At 38.9% G+C, this 23,803-nt stretch overlaps 1 protein-coding gene across 3 annotated transcripts in view; it reads right to left on the bottom strand.

The window, feature by feature from the left end:
* Positions 1–5,188: 5,188 nt before the first annotated feature.
* The window catches only part of ADAMTS20 (ADAM metallopeptidase with thrombospondin type 1 motif 20), a 105,347-nt gene continuing 86,732 nt past the window's right edge, over positions 5,189–23,803 (bottom strand). Inside the window, exons 29-39 of one of the 3 annotated variants that reach the window (XM_075744984.1) lie at positions 19,901–20,068; positions 18,453–18,626; positions 13,665–13,835; positions 12,812–13,012; positions 12,560–12,689; positions 12,308–12,402; positions 12,117–12,211; positions 11,577–11,710; positions 10,769–10,860; positions 7,813–7,917; positions 5,189–7,152 (exon numbers count right to left, since the gene is read on the bottom strand). In XM_075744984.1, the coding sequence (XP_075601099.1) occupies positions 7,063–7,152; positions 7,813–7,917; positions 10,769–10,860; positions 11,577–11,710; positions 12,117–12,211; positions 12,308–12,402; positions 12,560–12,689; positions 12,812–13,012; positions 13,665–13,835; positions 18,453–18,626; positions 19,901–20,068 (1,455 nt within the window). In that variant the 3' untranslated portion in view covers positions 5,189–7,062. Of the gene's footprint in view, positions 7,153–7,812; positions 7,918–10,768; positions 10,861–11,576; positions 11,711–12,116; positions 12,212–12,307; positions 12,403–12,559; positions 12,690–12,811; positions 13,013–13,664; positions 14,390–16,410; positions 18,627–19,900; positions 20,069–23,803 lie in introns of those variants that run through there. The other 2 variants (XM_075744976.1, XM_075744967.1) reach the window with 2 other exon arrangements.

The raw sequence follows: 23,803 nt of genomic DNA on the forward strand, positions 1-23,803 counted from the left end.
GTGGGTAGAAATATTGAAATACACAGTTGTTTGAATGTGTGTTTCTAGGGCAATAACATTAAAATATGCTACCTCACTTTTTTCAGTGAGTAAAGCAGAGAGGAAAAATTTTGAAGAACTAATTTCTCCAAAAGAAGGTTGTTTTGGTTAGAAAAGTCAGGTTCATCCAAAAGATATGAAACAATGTTTGTGGTCGTGGAACAAAACACACAGAAAGAAGAGGACGCTGCACAGCACGGAATTGCCTGTAGATATATTTTTATTAAAATTTTATTATTACAGCTTATATATATTTTATCATGGCAGTAACAACACAGCACTGATAACAATGGTGGGGGTTCTGTTTGATTATGGGCTAGGTAAGCTTTTCAGGTAGCCAGAAGCTTGTTTCCATTTTAGAGAGAAAGCCCTCCCTGTTCCTCTGCTTAAACAGGGGCATAAGTTACAGCTGGGAACAGCGCTCCAGCGTTCACTTCCTTTGCTACTTTGAAAATGTTCTGAATGTTGAATTTCAGATGAAGCAATGCTGTCGACAGCTGGCCAGGCAAACACATTGCAGGAGAGCGTACTTCCCATCCAAAGAAAATCTCCCTCTTTTATGCCTGCCTATCTGCATTCTCCATAGATCATTCTCAAAATAATCCCTCTGAATAAATGTTTGGTGGCATAATATGAAGAATATACTGGGCCCACGTAAGAAAGAGCAGCAACGGATCTCCAATCCTGGTATGGAAGAGGAGGCTTTAGAAGTAAAATTATCTCTTTTTTACTGTGCACTTTCTAGCACGGCTTTTATGTTAGCATACAGGTTGTGTGTTTTCCCTTTGAGGTACAACCACAAATTTACTGCTCTTTTTCCCTTCTCTCTCAGAAGTGGCGAGCAGGAATTTAGTTGAGGAACTGGGGAGTGTTACTTTTCTGGCAAGAGCAGTAATAAACTTAAGACAGAAAACAATAATTGAAGGGCAAAAGAATTCTTAGCTAAATACCTTGTAAACCCTGATGAAAGGGGCTACTGGTGGCAGCTTGCTTAGCCTTGAGTTGCAGACCTTCCAGGAACACAAATACTAGCAGGGCTGCTGTTTTCTTTACTGAGGTGTTAAATAAATGTTTTTACAACAAGCTTTTTCTGCAAGACATTTCAAATACAAAGCATTAAAAGGAAACTTTCTGCCCTCTGATTTTACAAGCACAAATTTCAATCTGTGTTCTGTGCAACTACAGTTTTAATTATTCTAGCTTCCAAAGGAACATAAAAACCCCCAAATCTCATGGAGAATGATGAACTGACCATGAATGTCACTGCCACAATCAATGAATGACTGCCAGAGACAACTAAAGTGCAAAAAAAGATTTCATCTCACCAGGCATAAATATATGCTGTTGCTATGAATCACTCTAGCCTTTTGCATACAGAAAATTCATGAGCTCTCCTTGAATGTTCCTTGCTTCTGTAAATCAGACTGTAAAAGAAGACCATATAGTGACTTCAAAAAGAGTCTTTCAGTATTCATAAATGTGGGGTTTTGCTTTCCAAAACAAAATAGTAATGGTGTGCAAGACACAAATAGCTTATTTCAGCTGATCGGAGAGAGAGTAGTTCTCTACCATTTACAGCATGGATTCTCCCTGTTGCATGCTTTGTTTAATTACACAAATAAGATTTGAAAAACATATGTGGACAAGAAAATTTTGTTGCAGGGACGGAGATAAAACACACACACAGATTAAAGAAGGAAACATTTGTTTATTAAAAAGGAAAAAGTTCTGGATGGCAGCACAGAGTCAGACATGAGACAGATGAATGTATGCACAGCTGTTCATGTTTAAAGGCAGAATATAGACATAAATACAGTTAGATCTTTGCTCTGCTCTGCTGCTACAGTATTTTTATACAGTCGATTCAAAGGAATATCTGTCATAACTGAATACAAGAAGAAATTTATCAGAAACAGAGCACAGATTGCTTCTCTAAAGCCAGGATAAGCAAAGCCCAGAAAAGCCTCTCAAGCTATGGTATTGCAAAATAAACTTCATTGCGCAAAGGAAAACCACCTTCTGTGGATGAGAAGATTAAACGTCAGATTCAACTCCAAGACAGATAGCTTGTTCTTCTGTTTGAATAAAACACAGGTAATTTTCCCCTGCTATCATCGCAGTTACTGCTCTGTCTGAAGGAAAGCCAGTATTGTGAAGCAGGAATGCACTGTAAAAGCAATACCTTACTTTTTCTGTGATCTATTTAGCCTGTTTCCAAAGCACACCAGAGAGAGAGAGGCTGACAATGCATCCCCCCCCCCCCCCCCCCCGAGTTTTTTTTAATGCAGAGATACAAGGAGACCATCTTGAAGAATCATAAATGCTCAGGAAAAGGTGGCCAGGTACTACAGGAGAGCAAGGCAGGCCGCACGAGAGAGCCCATGAGCTGGTCCAGAGGATACAAATGCTTCCCCAGTGTTGCCACTCTCTAGCCTGGAGGACGGTATCTCATAGCGGTTCTGCCACTCTGACCTCCAGTCCTACCTTAAGCGAGTAAGATACTCACGTATTGAACAGCTACGTGGTAAGTATAAAGGCATTTTAAGTGCAGCCTTTGGCATTTCATGGCTCAAGTACCACATCTACAAAACTAGAAATATGGAAGTGTATTGTATCATGAAAGTTAATTTTTGGGAAAGGTTCTGGTGGGCTTCTTTGGAGTGCAGCTGGAAATTTTTTTTAACCTATAAATAGAGGCAACATGGATTACTATGAAATCACAACTGCAGTGTTTATATATAGTGCTCATTTTAATATTAATTTCCTACTTAAATATTCAATTATCTTGCTTCCAAACTGTTTTTGTACATAGTTTTCCTGTTCTCTATTTTTTAAGTTAAGGTTAAAATATTATAGCATATTTCTGTTACACTGTTAATTCAAGTTCAGTTTTGGTAGCCGTAGATCATCAGTTTTCAGGAATCTATTTGTTTCTTTATGGAAACAATAAAACCCAACCCCTCATACTCCTCACTAATCTTACTTTAAGCCCTGCAAGATATAGAAAGCACTTGCCAGATGATAGTAATATTTTATTCAGATTCTAAATTTCTCAGGGGTCTCATATGTTATTACAATAAAACTGCAAAGATATAAACCTCCTCCTTGTTCTGGGTAACTTTTATTTCAAATAGTCAAAAAACTTGAGATGTTATGCTAAACATATTCCAGGTTACAGGAGTGGAAGAAAAACCCCAAAGCTTTCTCTTATCTTTTCAAATATGTCTTGGATATTATCACCTTTCAGTTAGATAAGAAAAATACATGACCATCCATCAGAAACCTGCATAGACACATACATATGCTCAAATCACAGAGTCGCAACTCTTCCCATGAACATGGGATCGGCTGATTGTACAACACACTTACGCATGTCCTGGATCAAATACCTGGGTGTATTCTGCTCCTCTCTACACAACAGAGCACACCGGGATGAATTCAGCTAGGATGGAGTTAACGGACCCACAGCCAGGATTTCCAGCGCCTCTGCGACCTCCCAGATATAGCCTTTGGGGAAATACAGGTAGAATACACCTAGACAATGTCTTCGTCAAGAGATGTCACAGGTACTGCCACATGGCAGCACACCATTTCATAGCACACCAAGTGACATTCTGTTAAGTGAATGTGAGCCACAAGGTTTTTTACATGTAGTCCATCTCTGGCATTCAGTATTCAGATAAGCACTATATGTGTGTGCGCGTGTACACACAGGCAACTAAGTGCAGTTGTGTCACCTAAAATTTGATGCTGTCATTGATGAGATGATTGAAAATGTCCTAGAAGACACCTTACAAAGTATTGTTACAGTCATCTCTAACTATCACCATTCCTTAATTATTATGTTTTCTGTATGGAATAGTGATGGGACAGGCCAGCGTTTCATTCCCTAAGCATCGACCAAAGCTGGAGAGCTGTGTGACTGTGACCGGCCGTGGGCAGCTCGGCACACGTAGACCCACGAGGTGGAGCTCACAGCGCTCTCATGGAGGGCCCCGCTACTCCGGCAGGCATCTGGGCTGCCCAGTGAGTTAGAAATCCACAGCAATGTCAACTAAAGGAGATGGAAACATCATACTGCAAGTACAACCCACGATTCTCATTTTATTGCGTGGACCTTCTAACATGTCAGCATCATCAAGTCTCCAAATTCTTCAGAGCTGACCATCAGACTCATGTTTCCCTTAAGTTGCCCGTGCCATGAAAAGTTAGTAGATTGAAAAGGGGTGATTGATCAAGCCCTTTTTCTCAAGAAAATCAAAATCCTAACACAAGGAATTCACAAAACACCAGAACACACAAGTACTTTCTCCCTAGACTAGGGCTGAAACTCCAAAGTAAGGATAAAAGAAAGAAAAGATGCAAAAAGCTACAATACAATTCAGTGCTGGTTTATGCAGAAGTTGACGCTGGGCCACAGGGTTTGCTCTAATTATAGAAAGTACCTTTTTACTCAAAAATCACTACTACATAAAAAACATGCTGTGTTGAATATTGGGCTAAAAGTCACTTTGGTAGTAGATTTTCAGAGTGATTGTGTGGCAGCAGAGCTGAGCACTTCCTAGCCCCTAACTGGAGTTTCAGGGCCGAAAAGAACATGGTCCTCCTGGGGATGGAGGTGGACTGCAGTTCCCCTTCTGCCAAAGCAGTTGTTGAGGGACCATGCTATAAAGGCATTGGTCTGAGTTTAGTGCAATGAAGAGGAAGATTATTTCAGATTTCTACATTATTTCAGTGAACAATTTACAGGGCAACCCCTGAAGAAAGGTATAGGTGAATATGGGGGGGTGACTAGAAAGAATCACAGAATCATAGAATCATTAAGGTTGGAAAAGACCTCTAAGATCATCAAGTCCAACCGTCAACCCAACACCACTATGCCTACTAAACCATGTCCCAAAGTGCCACGTCTACATGTTTTTTGAACACCTCCAGGGATGGTGACTCCACCACTTACCTGGGCAGTCTGTTCCAATGCTCGACCACTCTTTCAGTGAAGAAGTTTTTCCTAATATCCAATCTAAACCTCCCCTGGGGCAACCTGAGGCCATTTCCTCTTGTCCTATCTCTTGTTATTTGGGAGAAGAGACCAACACCCACCTGGCTACAACCTCCTTTCAGGCAGTTGTAGAGAGCGAAAAGGTACTTCTGAAGTAGGATTTGCTTCCATGGAAAATATTCCTATGACTATAACCTGCTTGTGTGGCAGTTATTCCAGTGTAAGACAATGTATATTACTGTGAAGAGGTATTAAGAATGTAGTTATTCAGTGCATAAACGTGTTGAAATGTTTTTGCAACATTTTGCACTACGCATTGGATACAACAACAACAACAAAGTGAAACTACTCTGGTACCATTCACACAAGCATATTTATTATATAAATATTTTATAAATTACAAGATTTTAATTATAAATGTAAACATTTCTAGGAAAATAATGTTTTATATTCTTATTAATGTTTACAACTAATATAAGGCACATAGTGCAAAAATACATTTCTGATGCAGAGATCACAAAATAATTACCTACATGTGTTATCTAAAAAGTAGCTGCTTACACTTCTGTGGTACAGTATTGTTTTAATTAAGGCATATTGCTAATTCATGGCTAACTCTTTGTGGGTAAAAATATGATATAGCTGCCATTTGATCTACCATTGGTACTGGCATGCAAAACAAATATTTGGTTTACAGAATGCATATTGTCACAAGAAGCATGTGTAGTTATCTGGTACATAATGGCTGTTATTATGCATGTAGAAAATTTTATTCTGAATACCTGAGAGTTGGCCCTGAAATGCATTATCTTTATATGCATGTATTTCTACGGTTCTGGATTGTAAAGTAATACAAAACAATAAATCAAAGAGCTAGATCATTTTTAAAACCTTGTAAGTCTTTCATATACGTACTTTTCTGGAAGAAATAATTGTAACTAGCAGATGTTAGATCTGTATTTACAAACATTGAAAAATTAAACTGAGTTGAAGATGGATGCCAAAAACACTGTGGGGGTTGATGCTGCCTCTGCCCAGGATTTTCACTACGGTTATTGAAAATGATGTTGAATTGGAAGCTAAGAGGGACACGCACTACAGCCTTTACTAATATGCCATTGGCCAGTATAAAGGAGTAGGGCGTAGGTGGGAAGTGTTTAAGTAAACACATATTTATACAATCACATACAAAATGCTATGGTAAACAGAATACACTGCTTTTACAATACACTTGGATGAGAGGCAGGGATTGAAAAACCAGATTTCCAAGCAATTTGTTTCCTTATTTTCTTTTCCTGTAACCACAACAAAACTAAGCCTAGGTGTTTAACATGTGCTATAGAGACTACAGAGGTTAAACCACACTTCTCAGGATCACTACTAGTATTTGAGCACCACAAAGAATATAATGAAAGGGATGGGGGAAAAATGCTTTTACCAACAGAGAAACACACGGATCTATAGAAACCATCTCAAGTGTGCTAGTTATATACTTTTCTGCTGTAAGTTGTGACAGATAATTCCTAAAAGGTTTCACAAAATTGGAAGTATTTGAAAATATTACCTATCATCTTCTTTATATTGCAATAACTCTTTCCTTTCTATATTTTAGTACAGTTGATCAAGCAAACCAGTAGCATATAAATTTTACTGAATACTGCATAAAGAATTGCACTGATTAGTTGCAGGTGAAGTATTGCAATTACAGTACAATTTAGAGTGTTACCCATGGTAGTAACCTCAGTGCAATTGCTAATATATATTGTACATTGAATGAATGCCTCTCCATTAAAACCTGAAGGTTTATGATTGTGATTTATGCACTTGCTAGCCCACGAACAGGTAATACATCCCTGAATGTATTCCTGAAGAAAACAGGAATTCTTAGTAGTAAGCATTACAGTAATGAGCATTACAGAGATGAAAGCATTTATATATATATATATATACACACACAGAGCACCTACAATTTGCACCTAAATAGCAGATGTTCCCGCTTTGATGATCTTACCACATCAGAGCTCTCACTGTATTTGAAGTTGGAGACCAATAATTGTGTTAGGAACACATTTTCCACAAAATCCTCCACATCTTCCATATATTTTAGTACCATCCTGGGAATTAGACAAAGAGAACTGTCAATCGAGAAAAGTGGTTAAAATCACAGTTGTACAAAAAGCTCTTGAGGTTTGCACACAATTGACCTTTTGACAAATTGTACCTGCAAACACTAAACCAAGAGACAGCATCAGCTTAACAAAACGGGCACAGAGATCCTGTCTCAATATCACCATATACCTTCTTTCCCAACTTACCATCCAACATCATTGTCTTAAATCACACGTGCTTACTGTTCTTGTTCAACTGGCCTTTTAGTTTCCCACCTGAATCAAGCTGCAGGTAAGAAATCTGTAAGGATCCTCTGTAGTAGCGTATCTTTAATAAAATGGGGGGTTTGGGTGCTGTGTTGTTTTTTTTTTTTAAAGTATTATTAGGTATCTTCACAACTTTTTTATAAACCTGATTAATAGAACAATGGGCTCTTAAAATCAGTAAGAGGGGTAGGCAGGCAGTGTTGACCTGGTTTATATTCTGGGCAGTGTGATTAAACGTAGTTTTCACATTACATGTAGAAGACGACTTAGATGGGTCAGAGACCTTGAGCACTATTTTTGATTCACAACTAGCATTCACTAGAGAGGCATCACTTGCACCTCTGGAGGCGTAATATTCCAAGTTATAAGAGCAGGTAAAAGAAAACAACATTGACTTACGTGGGATCTGTGTATGTCAGCTGTTGCATAGTTGCCCTGAGCAATCCACCTAACTGTACTGGATAATGTCAGACCTGTACCAGCCAAATTAATGCTGAACTGTCCCTAACAAAAAACAAAATAAAACAAGTTAAAATCAGAGCTGATAAAAAGAGTTCAAAACACTGAAACACTTTACATTGGCATATCTGCACATATAATTTAGGGTATATCTAGACATTAATCACTCAAAGGTGTGTACTTAACAGGGGTTAGTTATGCTGCATTATACACTTTTTTTTTTTGGACACTCAGGACACAGGCACACCAACAAGTTTTTCTGCAGTAAGTAGCATCTGTCTACAGAGTCTGAATACAGAACTAACCTCAGACAATTCAAATTATTTTAGTCTCCTTTCTACATATTAAATTTTAATTTACAAAAAGTATGGACTTGCAACATACAAGAATGAGGCTGGCTTTCTTGAATTTTTTTTTTTTTTTAAAGTACCTGAACGTTTTGGAAATAACATGGTCAGGACCTACTGCTATCTGGAAGTCACAGACAAATCACTTCTTAGCCATCTAATTCTCAAATATTTGCAAGCACACTGTCCAAGCATCATCATATCTTCCATTCCTTTTTCAGTATAACAAATAACATAATTGAACATGAACATAAGTGGAGGTTAAAATAAATAAATGTATTGCTAAACGGAATGTTTAGCAATACAAACCATTCAAAACAGTTTATTGATTCTAAAATATTTGCCTACGCAAATACATACCCTGAAAACAAGCTTTGAAAGAGAGTCAGAGAGTCAGTTCATATGAGAATAAGCATACATTAAAAGCAACAAACTGCACTGCCCTGGTAAACAAACTGGGGTACAGAAAATTATTAAATTGCATTCACACAGAAGCAATATGTTGGAAAGAAGTACTACTTTCACAAAGAGCCTAAAGGTCAGTTTAGAAAGCACTACAATCGGAAGACTCCTGCACACCTCCATACAATTCTCTGAAAGCCTGAATATCTGTATTCAAACCTAGTTAAAATTGCCTAAATCCTGGGGTCAAAGCTTTAGCAATGATAACATATTTATTACGTATGACAGCTTCTGTATTTTATTGCTTGATATCGTCATAGATATATTTTTTATATATATACAAATATTTGTGTGGGTATATGTATGTATGCATGTATAAAAAGACAACATTCAGCCTTTATTCTTGTGATTCACTGAAATTCCTTTGTAGAAAATCAGTCTTATATTGTCTGATATGGCAGATTTGTTTTGAGAATACTTCTATGTAAAGTTGCTGTGTTTATAGCACTCATATACTCAGGATGAGCTAACATAAGTTTATATGGATAGGGTAGGTTGTTCTTCAAGTGCCCAAAAAGTGGAAGATTTCCATTTAATGAAGAAAGCATCTGGAGGAAGTTCATGCAAACGGTGTGGAATGCTTTCCACAATTAACAGGCCCAAAGTAACTTCATTCACAGTGATATCATATCACAAAAATGAATGAGAAGTGCTATGTACAATTATACTGACGGCTTAACCGCTGTCTGACATGTCATGTGGCATTCTCAAGGCCAAGAACAGATTTCAAGGACTGGGAGTGCAGGAACTGAGGCCTTTTTAGTGCATTAGAAGTGTTAGTTTCAGTGTAGATCTTATAGGTGGAAATGTGTTGGTGCAAAGCCATGTAAGCAGAACGACTTCCCAACAGAAGTTACAGATTGTAAATAGATGTGTACTGTACTAAGCCCAAAGAGTTTGCAGGTTGAAGGTATCCAATACTGCAATGAACTCCAACTCTTTTCTTGTCAGGTGTTAAATCTGCCTAACTTAGGCCCTTCATTTGTACCTAAATTGTACATAAATTGTCTCTAGCTGCACTTGAATGCGTCCACCCACATTAAGTTTAAGCATCTAGGATAGATGGACAACAGGGATTCACCTCCATGCAAGTCTGAGCTAGTCAATCATAACTCCCTTTATAATCAGTGAAAAGAAATATGCACTTCCAAAGGACGGTTGACCTCACCCTAAGGTGTCTAATAGGGTAAGAGTAGCTGAACTGTTTTCTAGGGAATCCCATTTCTTTGCACCCCAAAGGCAGCCTAGGTTGACAAGTTCAGACTAGAGCTACGTCTGCGTTAGCAAGAAGGAGCCTGCAGTATGAGCAGATCTGTAGAGTGAAAATGTTGGGTCAGAGAGCCCCAGGTCTGTATACAGTACACAGATCGGGGTTTTACTTTGGACTAACTCTCATCTAGTCCCATGGACTGAATCCTCATTAGCAGTTAGAGTGCATTAAGATCCTTCTTCTGGAGCTCATTGTTTCGTTTAGTTTCATCCAGAAGGCATCCTGTTCATGTCTTTCAAGACTGCTCTGTGATGTGAACCAACAAACAGTAAACTGTGACAATACAGAGATTAATTTAAAAAGCACAATCCAAACTAAAACACTAATGTAGACACCCAATGGATGTATAAATTTTAAATTATACTGCTAAATAGGATTGATTTCCTCTGGTAATCTTCAAAGATGTGAAACATCAGGAGAGCAACAGAGAAAAGATAAGAAAAAAATCAGCAGGATTATAGAAAAGCAAAGTCACTGGAGGGAAACAAAGACTGAGAAGGGATTAGAGGAAACAAAGGATACATCACGTCCAGAGGGAGGGAGAGCAATACATGAAATACGTAGAAAGCTGGATATATATATATACATGGATCCTAGGGGAAAAGTGTGGAGTAAACAATTTGAGGGAGAAATGGGGTGGGAGGAAGATGGAAGAGGAGAGAAAAGAGTAAGAAAAAAATACTTATTAATGTAGTACACAGACTAGACATAATAGGAGATTGGTTTAGAACCTTACAGCTCTAAACCAGTCACATAGATTTCCCCCCCACACACACAGTTTTGTGCACATTTCAAGCAGATAAGAAATCATAAATACCTGTGGACATCTGGCAGCACTGTAGCAATCTCCAGCTGTAGCAAACGGAACTGCTCTCCCAAGTATAGTCTGAGCAAAAAGAAAATCTGTGGCTAGAAAACAGAAAATTACTCAACATTGAAACTGCTGCATTAGAAGTTCAGGTGAAAATAGTGCAAAAAGGCATTAACATGGGGGTGTTTGAGTTTGGTTTGGTTGGGGTTTTTTGGTTTGTTGCTTGTTTGGAGGGGCTTTTTTGTGTGTTTTGGTTTGGTTTTTTAGAAACTACATTTTAAATAGTCCATTTTGGTTAATGCATCAGTCCAACCTACAAGCCCAGTTTTCTTTCTGAGACCGGAGGGGGCTAGCAGAAAGGTGGATGTGTACTTGGACACAGCTCCAAGTGAGCTGATTGTGGGCCACCTTGCCACCTCCAGGCAGGGGCTTGAAAGCCCTGCAAGATTCCCTGTCCATTTAGTATGTCTGCCAAGGTCTGAAGGATCTAACTACAGCATAGGAAGACTTTCCCAAGAAAAATGTGCCAAGGACTAAAAGGAAATGGAATAATGGAAATAAAATATGAATCTGTAAGATCCATGCCATTTGACCACTTAGGACAAATTACCAAAGAAAGTAGTGGTGGTTTCTCTTTTTTTTTTTTTTTCTTTCTTTGAAAGTCCCATTGAATTCCTAAAGGAAATAAGAATTTTGATTGCCCAAAAATGGCACAACTGGATCTCTAAGTGGGTCTAAATGGTAATTTGGTAATCATGACCACATGCAGTTTCAATAGAATGTTCACATTGGCTAAAACTGCCAAAAAGCTTACTTTTAATTTGCATGGATGTTACATCAAATCTTATTTTGCTAAAAACCGTGAAGCCAGCTGCAAGGTAATCATTTCGACAGGCACAGTCTTGCCTTCTGCTTCCATTGAAAGGACATTCATATGGATTCTGCAGCCTAGAGAACAGCAAAGATTTAGTTTTCTCTGACATTTTTCCATAACATAATATCATAGTGAAAAATACTTGCATTGCAGTGTGCCACATAAAAAATACTAAAGAACAGTTACTGAACAAGAAGCTCAGCTATTGATCTTGGCTCAACTGAAACACTAATGTAAATTGAAGCCATTTCTACTAAAGTCAAGATAGAATATTTTTATAATCCTTTAGTGTGATTAACACAATTTCAGCCTGGAAGTATCCACATTTCTGCATGTGTGTTCATATGCCTGGACTTTCAAAACAGAAAATCAAGGAAAAAAATTCTATTAATCTCTTCTCACAAGAGTTAAGTATTATTTTATTATTTTATGTTGGAAGGAATAAATGCACTTCATAAAGTTATAAAACCACTTTTGTACCTCAATCCATATACTTCAGAAAAGTTGTCTGCTTCACCTTTTACCAATGTCAAATATTCTTTGGGATCCTCTAAGTGCATGCCTGAGCAATAAATCTGGAAGAGAAAATACAACCCTTTAGCAAAATCTTTACTAGAAAAGTATTATTTCATAAAAATATATGCTCATAAAGCCTCATAAATATTGAGTACCTTTATCATCCTTCCCTTAATGTTAAGTAGGTATTCACCATCCTTTCTAATCCCTTTTTTAATCTGGATATCTTTGCAGGTGGTAAGAATTTCACCTTCAAAATGAATGATTAAATCATATTAATATTTCATGAATAGAGCTTAGTTTTAGGACTTACTTTTGCATAATTGTGCTCCAAATATATTTATAGCTTTTATATAAGTAACCTGGGAAAACATTAACTTCAGCTGAAAATTACAGCTGTCACTTACATTCTTCCTCACGGCAGATCTTTCTGGCATCTGGTTTTAAACGTGGCAGGCACAAGTCACTAGATAAGCCATTTTCAGTCAGACATTCTACGGTTCTCTCCTTCACCCCCACTCCACAAGACACTGAGCACTAGACGTGGATAGCCATCAAGAGTTAGTTTAGAAGGCAGTAAATAATTAACATAGTAATGTCATTGCATGCATTTAGGTTTGGGGCAGCTATCAAAAATGAGCTTGCACATCTGTACTCACTTTGGTCCACTTCCCCACTCTCCAGGTAGCTGCTTGTGAACATCTTTTGATATTACATTTATAAATGTATGGGGATGGCTCTACCGGACATTCTCGGTAGGCTACAGTTCGAAGACCATGGCTGTGCTGATTTTGAACATGATGGATTCCAACACAGTACGTGATCCTCTGCTGGTAACCAAACCCACAGCTGGCTGAGCACTAAAATGAAATCCCCAAGCACAGGCATTATTTCTGTGAAACCACCTTTCTGCAGCATCGCAATTACAGATAAATCAGCTCTGATCCTCACTTTGGCAAAAGCCTGTAATGCAATGTGTGCCACCTCGGGGATGGTACATCAGCGTGCAGAAATGAAGATCTACAATAGTCACACATGCGAGGAGATGGAAAGTCCCATGCTGCCCTTTTCTCAGCTCACAGAGGTTCCAGAGCAGTTCCCTCTCAGCAGCAGTACACACACAGACACGCACACATAGGCAGTGCAGATGGGCAAGGGAAACAAGGCACTGATCCATCACTTCACTGAAATTAAGGAAAAGATTTTTTGTTTACTTCAGTGAGATCAGCTATGCAAGAGAGTTTCCTGGGAACCAGCAAAGAAATCCTGTGGCAGGGGCAGCTGTCCTCTAGCTGGTGTTCACAGGTCCCAGGGGGGCTACCAGAAGACTGATAACGGTCTGGTTGGAAGGTTCAATGTGGAAAAAGTTTAGACACCCATCTTCAGATGAAAATATACTTCTTTTTTCTTTTTTCCTGCTCTGCACACATAATGTATATTTTACAGCAATATAACATTCTTGAATGTAAGGTTATATAAAGGATGTGCGAGCAGTACAAGTAGTTTGTTTACCTGTGACAGTTCTCCTGTAAGCACAACGTATTCAGAGGGAGCTATCCTGCAGGTTTTGCTTGATGGAGGCTTTGTGGCAGGATCACAGAAGCTTTCATCCACTTGGAGCTGGTTTTCATCCACACACTTAACTCTCCGGTATATTTCCTTTCTTCTATATGATACCGAGCACTGAGACCGAGAAAAACAGTCATAGTTTTTGTACTTAAACTAGCCATTTACAGAACAGAGTTATTTGCTGATTGCCACACACTAGTAAAACCCAGACAGCAACACCTTTTATGACATTTGCTATCAGTGTCAGACTGAATTACTCACTGAATCAAAATCCTTTACTTTGTTTTCAAAGTTCAGGTGCCTCTAGTCAGCTGAAAAAACAATAGCTTATATTGATATGACACTGTAACTCTTAGGTGAGACAGAGGAGCAAATGCAAACATCAGGCCGAGATGATAGGTTGAGCGTAAAAGCTCTTCTGTATGAAAAGGGAAGAGCCAAAAAAGGATTTTGGTGAAATATGAAAGGAGTAAGTTGGTCTTGAAAACAAAACAGAAAGAGTCTCTGGAACCATGTACATTACACTGATAGCAGAAAACAAACAAACCTGCTTGTTAATGAAGCCAGTGGCAGCTTTGGGCAGCACTATCTGTTGAGCCTGTGCCTTTGCCCTGAGTGTTCTCAGACCTCTCCCCATGGCAAGCTGGTGGGATGGAGAGTCACCAGTTCTACCAGGACAGGATGAGAACCTTGCTGCCACCAGAATCCAGAAAAGTAGGGGTACAGGCTAAGTGATTCATCTCAATAGCACGTCCCCAGCTACGGGTGCCTCAACTCACCTGTTCAAACTTGCTGTGATCAAGAAGGAAGGCTCAAATACACAAACTCCAGTCTCAGCAGAGGCAATAATCAATAACACCACCTACTATAGTCAGACTTGAACCTAACCTAATAGTAATTTGGACCCAATAACAGTCAATTAGAAGATTCATCAGGGTCTGACACATAGATCAAGCCTATTGTTCAAATATCATTATTATTATTATTATTATCATTATTATTATTATTATTATTATCATCATCAACTCAAAGAAGCAACTTGAAGTACAAAAACCAGGTGCTGTACAGTAAAACAGCTTTGCCAGAGGAAATCTCTAACTTTATCAAGTTGGATCTTGAAAGCCTCAGAGGAGGGAGACTGCACAAACTCCCTGGGCAGCCTATTTCATTGCCTGAATTGTCGTCATGTGGAAAAAGGTTTTCATAATATCCAATTTGAACCCCTCTGGCTTCACCTTACTCCTGTTGCCTCTTGCCTTCCCACCATATGACACTGCAGAGAGCCTGGCTCCATCTTCTCAGTAACTTCCTTGTTGATACTGGAAGGCTGCTGCTAGATCTGTCCAAAGCTGTCTCATCTCCAGGCTGAACAGACCCAGTTCCTTCAGCTTCTCCTCACGGGGCACGTGTTTCAGCCCCCAACCTGCTTGGGGGTCCTTTGCTGAGTGTGCTCTAGTTTGTCAATCTCTTTCTTGCATTGGGTGACCAAAATGATCTAACAAGTGCTGAGAAACAGAAGACGATGACCACTTCCCTTGATCTACTGGCTGCGCCCCTGTTTGTACAGCCCAGGAGGCTGCTGGCCATCCTTGCTGCCAGGACACACAGCTGGCCCACACTCAGATGCCCACCAGCATCCCAGGGCCTGGGCGGCTGCAGGAGGGCTTCCTTCCCTGGGGTAGCACTTTGCATTTGTCCTCACTGCATCTCATGAAGCTCCTGTGGGCCTATTTCTACAGCACGTCCATGTCCCCTGGATGGCAGCCCTGCCCTCCAGCACACTAAACGGTCTCCCCAGTTTGACATCATCAGCAAACTGGATGAGAAAGCACTGAGCCCCAAGGAACTGCTCTACAACTTTCACTGACATAAGTACACTGTTGAAAGAAGCTGCAAAATATACACCTGGGCTTACAGACTTCATTTGACTTGAAAGCTCTGAACATGCAGAGACTCAGATAAGCAATCATTCAGACAAAAAAACTTCAGCTTCTTATTCTCTTCACATGGGCAAAAAATTAATAGGCAAATCAGTCAGTAATATCACATTATTGATGTGGAAAAGCAACAGCCTTATTACCTCTGAGGAACAGCCTGGCATCACTCTTTGTAGTAGGAGTTTTTTGAAGGAAGAAAAAAATCTGACAAAAATTCACTTGCATTAGGTAGAAGTGAGGTCCTAAAACCTGAAGGAGAAACTAAAGCATTGACTTATGATTAGAGTATTAAGTGTTTGTAATCCCCCAGTCTTGCTGAGTGATTACCTTCTTTCTTGAAAAGGTGAGGTGAGAAAGAGGATGGCAGGAAATCAGAGAGAGCAATGAAAAGAAATCAGTGAGAGGCTTACCTACCCATTCAGAAGATCCACAAGAGACTGTGGCCCAGCAATGGAAGCCATACATGCATTAAGCCTCTAAGAAAGCTACTCAGAGAATGAAAATGTGTGGACTTGTATCAGGGGATGGTGTGTGGTATCCTAGGGTGCATTACGAGCCTGGCCAGCAGTTCAAGGGAGGTTATCCTCCCCATCTACTCTGCCCTGGTGAGGCCACATCTGGAATTCTGTGTCCAGTTCTGGGCTCCCCAGTTCAGTAAAGACAGAGAACTACTGGAGAGAGTCCAGCAGAGGGCTACAAGGATGACGAGGGGACTGGAGCATCTCTCTTATGAGGAAAGGTTGAGGAAGCTGGGTCTGTTTAGCCTGGAGAAGAGAAGACCGAGAGGGGATCTCATCAACGCTTGTAAATATCTCAAGGGTGGAAGTCTAGAGGAAGGGGCCAGACTCTTCTCAATTGTGCCCAGTGACAGGACAAGGGGCAGCGGGCACAAACTGGAACCCAGGAAGTTCCATCTGAACATGAGGAAAAACTTCTTCACTCTGAGGGTGACCGAGCACTGGCACAGGCTGCCCAGAGAGGTTGTGGAGTCTCCTTCTCCAGAGATATTCAAAACCCACCTGGACACGATCCTGTGCAACATGCTTCAGGTGATCCTGTTTTAGCAGGGGGGGTTGGACTAGATGATCTCCAGAGGTCCCTTCCAACCCCTACCAATCTGTGATTCTGTATGGATACAGTTGGCTAGTGTAACTTCCAGAAACACCTGCTCTTTTAATGGCATGGAGCAGCTCACATTATTAGACACATAACGAATAACCCAGTCATGCAGTAATGGGGATAGGCAGAAGAATCTTTTTCATTATGCTTTATACATTAGTCTTGTAGACATTCTTCTCTTTCATATGAAAATGCTTATTTGGCAGGAGAATGGTGGCTGCGGCTGTGAGCTGGAGAAATGCGAGATCTGGAAATTGTTCTGCTACGCTGTGACTGGTGAGGTGAGGAAATGACACGCGAGAAGTCAGAGCCGAGACAGCTGGGCAAAATATTGCGTGTTCGGTGGAGGATGTACTGCACCGGGAGTGGACAAACACTTGAACTACTATTAATACTAGATGTACAGGGTTATGTATGAATCTGGTGATTCAGAAGGGAACTGAACACAGGAATTTCAAGCAAACAGAAATATTCATGTGGAAGAAGTTATGAACTAGTTGGAAGATGCAGTGAAACACAATGCATTTCTAGTGAAGAGCTCCAAATATCTACCTGGAATATACAAATGTTTGACGGAAAAGGAAAATTCACCCTCATTCTCTGAAAGTGTGTATTATTTGTGCTAAAAGGACATTCTGAGCCACTAATTCCTGATTTTTACAGCTTCATATGAGAACAGAACACTTGGAAGAAACATATATTGTCAGCTTTCCATCAATATAGTTTAACAGAGGAATAGATATGTCCAAACTGCATGAATATAGTCCAGGTTTTGCAGAGCATCAACAAATGATTTATCTATGAACAGTAGTCACTTCTATAGCATTGTGTCCCTGAGACTTTTGAGTCTTCATATTCAAAGTTTCAGGGGGGGTTGCCCTAGGAAATTTAGCAGTGCAGATTATTAAGATGCCATGACTGCACAAACTGAGTTTTGGTTTAATGATACAGTAAGAGACAGACTTTTCTGTACACCATTTCAGGTATTATGTATAATTTTTGGTTTTCTCTCTCCCTCTCTCCTTATATGTTCATATGTTTATGGAAAAGTTACTAAACTTTTAGCATGTAGAAAATAATCATCACATCTTTAAAATGACAGCTCTCTCCTGAAGGTATCTTTAGATTTTCTTAAATATGAAAATGCATATTTGATAGGAGAATGCTGAGTTTTATTTTGCTTCTTATCTTTTCTGGTAAGTCTTCCACACAGATCTCCTTGAAAACACTGTTGTCCAAAGGTCTCACCTCTGAGGTTTTTACTTCCAGCTGCCATTTCATTTGTATTTCTATTCTTAACAAGTTAATTTTTAAAAATTACATTTCATAACAAGGTTGTATTAAATATTTTATGCACTTTGTGAAGAATTTTGTATTCAAATTGCACGGCTCTATCAATAGGGACCTGCTCAGAGCTCCACCAGAGCTTTTGTCTACAACAGTAGACAAGCAAATCCCATGTAAGACAGTAAACAAAGCCTCTCACATTTTTTGTCACTCTCTTTAGTTTTGCAAACTTGACCTTCAAAATATCCAGCACGGTCACTTGTTATTCTGCAACATGACAGCTATTGGAAATGTATCCAAATGTGGGGAAAAAAACCCCGAAACAAAAAAAACCAAACCCCTTATGACATCACTCAGTTACTTCATACAAGTTGAAAGCCTTACTTACATCTTCCCATTCATCTGCCAACCACCGGTACTGGGTGCAGGCAGGCAGCCAGCAATGCTGCTTGCTAGCGGGCCGGGTACCACGATTACACATTGCTTCACTCACTTGACCCAGGCCCTTCAGCTGACAGTAGATGTCCCTTTGCTGAATCCCCACTCCACAGGATACAGAACACTAAAATTGATCAAAATTAGTTATGTCAGTGTGAAATGAGACCGTCCTCAGAAGGTGGTACAGTTGCTATTATTAGAACTTATTAGGATATTATTTAAAATACACTTCATGACCCCTGCTGTACTAGCGTTTCATTGTATCTGAAGAAATTTATGTTGAAAATGTAAAACTACAATTAAAATTCAAAATTTGTAAGAAATACAGAAAATAAATGCATTCGAGTTACCTAGACCGATCTTTCTGCGTCTTAATTCACAGTTGGAACAGTCACTATATGCATATGCAAAGCAAAAGTTTACATTTTTGCAAGATCAAACCATTCAAGTTTATATAGTTAATCTATTAGAGACTGACAGTCTTATCTGTTTTTTAAAATGCAAATATTAAAATGCAAGAAAAAAAAATCCCAGTATTTCAGCTTAGAAAAATCTTGCAAATGGTGAGGTATTTTGAGGATACTTCTCTTTCTTTTGCAGGTAATACTAAGGATTTTGAATCCTGAGGACCTTAAAAAGGTTCAAATCCTTCCTGCCACATGCCTCTTTTCCTCCTTCCTGGCCAAAATTATTTCACTACAACACTAAGGCTTGCTGAGATAGACAGCCCCCTTTCACTCCAGTCAGAAGCACGATTAAGTCCCAAAGCCTACCTAAAAACTCAAGCCTAATCATAAAGTAGATAGCGCTCTATCAACTGTGGCCAAATTGTGGAGAGTAGCAATGTGTCTTTACCAATGTGGGGAACTATATTTTGAAAGAGTGAGTGAAATGCAAAATATTGCCATGTGCTCAGTTACACAGAATTTCACAAAAAGAGAGATGTTTTACAAGACCAAACCAGGGGGAAAGCCAGTATTTGTTTCTGCAATCCCTTTTTCTTGTCCTTCCCCCCAAAACCTGGCTTCAATTCAATACTCAGGCTATGATAGCAATTACAGTGATACTACTGAATTCATCACTGAAGGTAAGAAGTAAACTTAAAAAAATTACTGTTATTTTGAATTTACAAGATAAGTTGGAGGGAAGTCTTAAGTACATATCCAGTCCAAGGTTCAGATTACCAAAAACTTTCAGTTTTCACAAATACATACTTTTAATTACTCTTAAAAGAAAGAAAAATAAAAGATAATTAACTACTTGCTAATTTGTAGATTTCATTGCCATGTGCATACAAAAAAAACTTTCTGGCAATTATTTCCATTGAAGTAGTGTGTCATGCATATGATCTTGTCTTCTACTCTCGTAGAAAAGATAATTATAGCAGATTTTACATACCTCTTTCCATCTGCTGGCCTTCCAAGCAGGACATCTTCCAGCTCTACATATTTTGTGCGTCCGTGGTTTTTTCAAATGTCTGCAGTTTTCTTCTTCTATTTTAGCTTGGAAGCTATTAAAACAATGCACATCACGAAACTTCAAACCTTTTCCACAGGAAACAGAACACTGAAAAGAGAAGTGTATTTCATTACTAAAAATCTCAAAAGAAAAAAACAAAGGAAAAGAGAACCAGAAGAAGAATCTGTGGCTTCGCCCAAAATGGACTTGATTATAGGAATAAGTTTCTGTATTATGATACATCTACTGTACGTATCTGAAATTTCTATGTAAGCTTTCTCAAACTGTTACTGATCAGATGCCAAACATCTCTCACATCTTGTTCATTCACTGATGTCATCATTGACAAATACCAGAGCTCAGCCATCTGTATCCATGCAGAAGACAACTTGATATTATGATCTCACAAGAACGTGCTCTAGCAGCCTTCTGTTTCCAGTATATATATTGCTATTTTCATGTAATATTATAACCATTAAAGAAAGAAAAATGCAAAATCATGGGTATGCATATTTCCAGCTATCAGGCTACGAAGTCATGCTTGCTCTGGCACCTCCCTTCCATGAGCTGTGGGTATCTTGTTGTACGTGGCAAAGAGGCAAGAGAAGACAGAGTAGACACTGTAGGTTATGGTTCAGTCCTTGGAGACATGGCCTTGCCCCATTGCCCCGGTATTCAGTTTCCTCCAGAAAGTTGCTACAGCATGCACAAGTGGCTCTAGGACCTCCTTCTCTCCCTCCCTCCCTCCCTCCAACGTAAAACCAACGGGGCCGCAGACACCTTTTGTGACACACACCAGTACGCACTTCTGTGATCAGTATGTGTCTGACAGATCGGTCTCTGCTGGAGAAAGGGCCATTCCTCTGCTAAATTTCTGGACTGCTGTGAGATTTTAGTGAGGTTTGAATTTAATTCTTCAAAGGAGGGCTGTCCTATTCACCTGCAGAGCAGAGCTGCAGGTACTAGGGAGCTGTCAGTCCAACAAGGAACATCTGAAGCACTTCCAAATTAGATGGCTACTCAGCTGACTTATCTTGGACCATGAGAATTGTGAATGTAAGCACTTAAGTTTGGGGGTTTTTTAAAATCTTGTAATTAATCTTCCTATTTTACATCATCCTATCAAAAAGTTTTGATCAATGGAGACAATTCCTTTTCTGTCTGGAAAGAGAACATGCTTAGTTTGTTCTAGGATTTCCTCTGTACTTTATTTTACACTTGGATAAACATTACCTACACAATCAGGTAGAGAATTAATATTGAAATCAAAATTTAATTTCTAAGTGGGTGTGAAAAAAAGGATTTAAATATAGACTTTCTTTAAAAGCACCAAAGATATTTCTCTTCCTTTTATGTTACATCGTCTATGTGACTAGCGCTACACACTAACTTAACCAAGCACTTTTAAATATGCATATCTTCTATTTTCAGGAAATGAAGTTCAGATGATACAGCTTTCAGTACAAAACCTGGCAAATATTTGCCTGAGAACAACAGCTGGAGAAAAGTTTTTAAAATATAAAGCAAGCAAGTATAATAAATTAACCTGCTAGGTAAGAAACATTTTTCACAGTAACAGTAACTACACTCTGTTAAACAGAATCTCAGCTGACTCACTTGTCCTCAACACCACAGGGATTCCTATGTGTCCTTAAATATTTATATCTGTAATCTTAACGGTTTAATTGAAACTGCCAACGTGTTTAAAATTAAATCTTTGCAGAATAAAGCAATACATTTGATTTATCACACAATACAATGGATAGCAAGTTTCTCTTATGCAACTGTAATTATATTTGCAAAAAGATAAGAGTACTGGTTTGGCCACAACTTGCCTTTTACATGTCTGCTATACAATTCCAGTAAATAAGAATGCTTGGTTCTAAATTAAATCATTTTGCACTCTCAGCAAAACCTTTCAATTTGTCATCATAAAATACTGTTCTTGTAGGTATACAATTTATGTTTCATTAACTTAGAAACTACTTTAAGATAGGAAGATGAAAAAAAAGAAAAAAAACCCGCCTGAAACTTTTATCTCTGAGTAATGTAGGTCAGAAAATTTAAAGCTCTGCAAACCATATCATTATAAAACCCTTTCAGAAAACTCAGCTCTGAACTCGGAGGATTTAATTATCAAAGCAGGCAAGATAACATGTATGCATGAAAACTAAAATACTGATATTATCTTGATAATTGATGCTACTCTCCCATAAAGCTTTTTTTCGGAGATTCAATCATAAAATGTAGGACACCTAAACTCTGAAGATTCTTCCTTTTTATTCTTCAGTAGTACACAAGTGAGGTGCAGCACAGAATTACTTAACCTCCTCCTGTGATGTGTGAGGAAAACCCCACATGTCGCTCTTTCCTCAGTGCCTTTCGCCTGTGAAACATCAATTACGGTCCAGAGGGCTCCCAGGCGGAGCCCTGCCAGCCCTCGTGGGGATGGTGGTCCAGGCGGAACTGCAGCCACGGGAGGTGTCCTAAGAGTCTCCACCTCAGCCGGTGAGGCTGCCACAGCGCAGAATGATCTCACTCTTTAATTTCTCATTGCCCATGAAATAATTAAGTATTAAGACAACACTTTTCAATATATTTATACATATTTGTCTATACAGCCTGTGCATGTATCTTTAATTCAACAAAAATGGGATTTATTGTACAGAGCTAATGGCTGCTAATAGCAATAGAATATGCAAAGAAATCTTTTACCTTGTGTCTCAGTCTTCTAAAGATCTTCTGATAATATCTCTACCCACTAGACACAACATTATATGTTTACTTCTATACAGGTTAGAATTGGGTCTGGTTTGGGGGGGGGGTGTTGAGTTGGCTTTCTTTTTGGTTTTGGGGTGGGTTTTTGTTTGTTTGGGTTTTTTGCTTTGGGGTTTTGTGTGTGTGTGTGGTTGGGTTTTTTTTCCCCCTCTTCATTGGTCTAAACTCAACTGAGCTACATCTCTTTCATATTTAAATGGCCTAATTTAATCTTTATAATTAGTGCTATTCTTTCTTCTAAAGAAAGAAATTGAAGATTTGTGTGTTAGGTTAGCCTATTATAAGATATTTTTAATAGTTACAGAGCAATGCCTGTATAAAGAGATTCTCTTTCATAAAGATGTTCTACTGAATTTTGTAATTAGAGTACAATTATACAGGAATTAAGATAATCCACATTTGTTTTCAATCATATTAGATGGGAAGCTGAGTTCAGAAAGGAAACTACCAGTTTGGATGTTAAGAATAACAGAAACTTTATGAATGGTTATTTCCAATACTACTTAAAACTTTCTTTCACTTTAGCTTTCATGACTCGAGCTAGCTGAAACCTATTGTTATCTTAATGTTAAATGCAGAAACACAAATGAAAGATACTTAAAATCCGTAGGGAGATATTATTTTCAATTATTTTACAAATATTTTCTTTCACATATTCATCGAGTTACAGATCTGATCCTGTGTTTCCATGTATACAAACCTCCTGTCAAATACATGTTACACTGAAAAAGAAACTGAATTGTGCGCGAGGTAATACATTAGTGTCCTAATATTATGGGCTTCAACTTATGAGCTTTTGAAGTTGTTGAGTGTTTTTTGGTTGGTATCTTTGTGCTGTAAACCTCTGCTTAAATACGATTGCCCAAATTTTAAAACAAGTAAATCACCAGACTAAGAAGTGTCTCCAAGCAGCTTTGGGGTACTGTGTCTCCTGGAATTTCGTGGAGCAGCTCCTGCCCGCTTCACATGGCTCCACAGGGCAGGTTCTTACTTCTGCTGCCGTGACCATCTCCCACCAGCTTCATCAGTGTGAGGAAGAGAATCCTGGATATCTCTGCAGATCAG

Source organism: Balearica regulorum, chromosome 1 (genome assembly GCF_011004875.1).
Source record: "Balearica regulorum gibbericeps isolate bBalReg1 chromosome 1, bBalReg1.pri, whole genome shotgun sequence".
Taxonomy (NCBI): Eukaryota; Metazoa; Chordata; class Aves; order Gruiformes; family Gruidae; genus Balearica; species Balearica regulorum.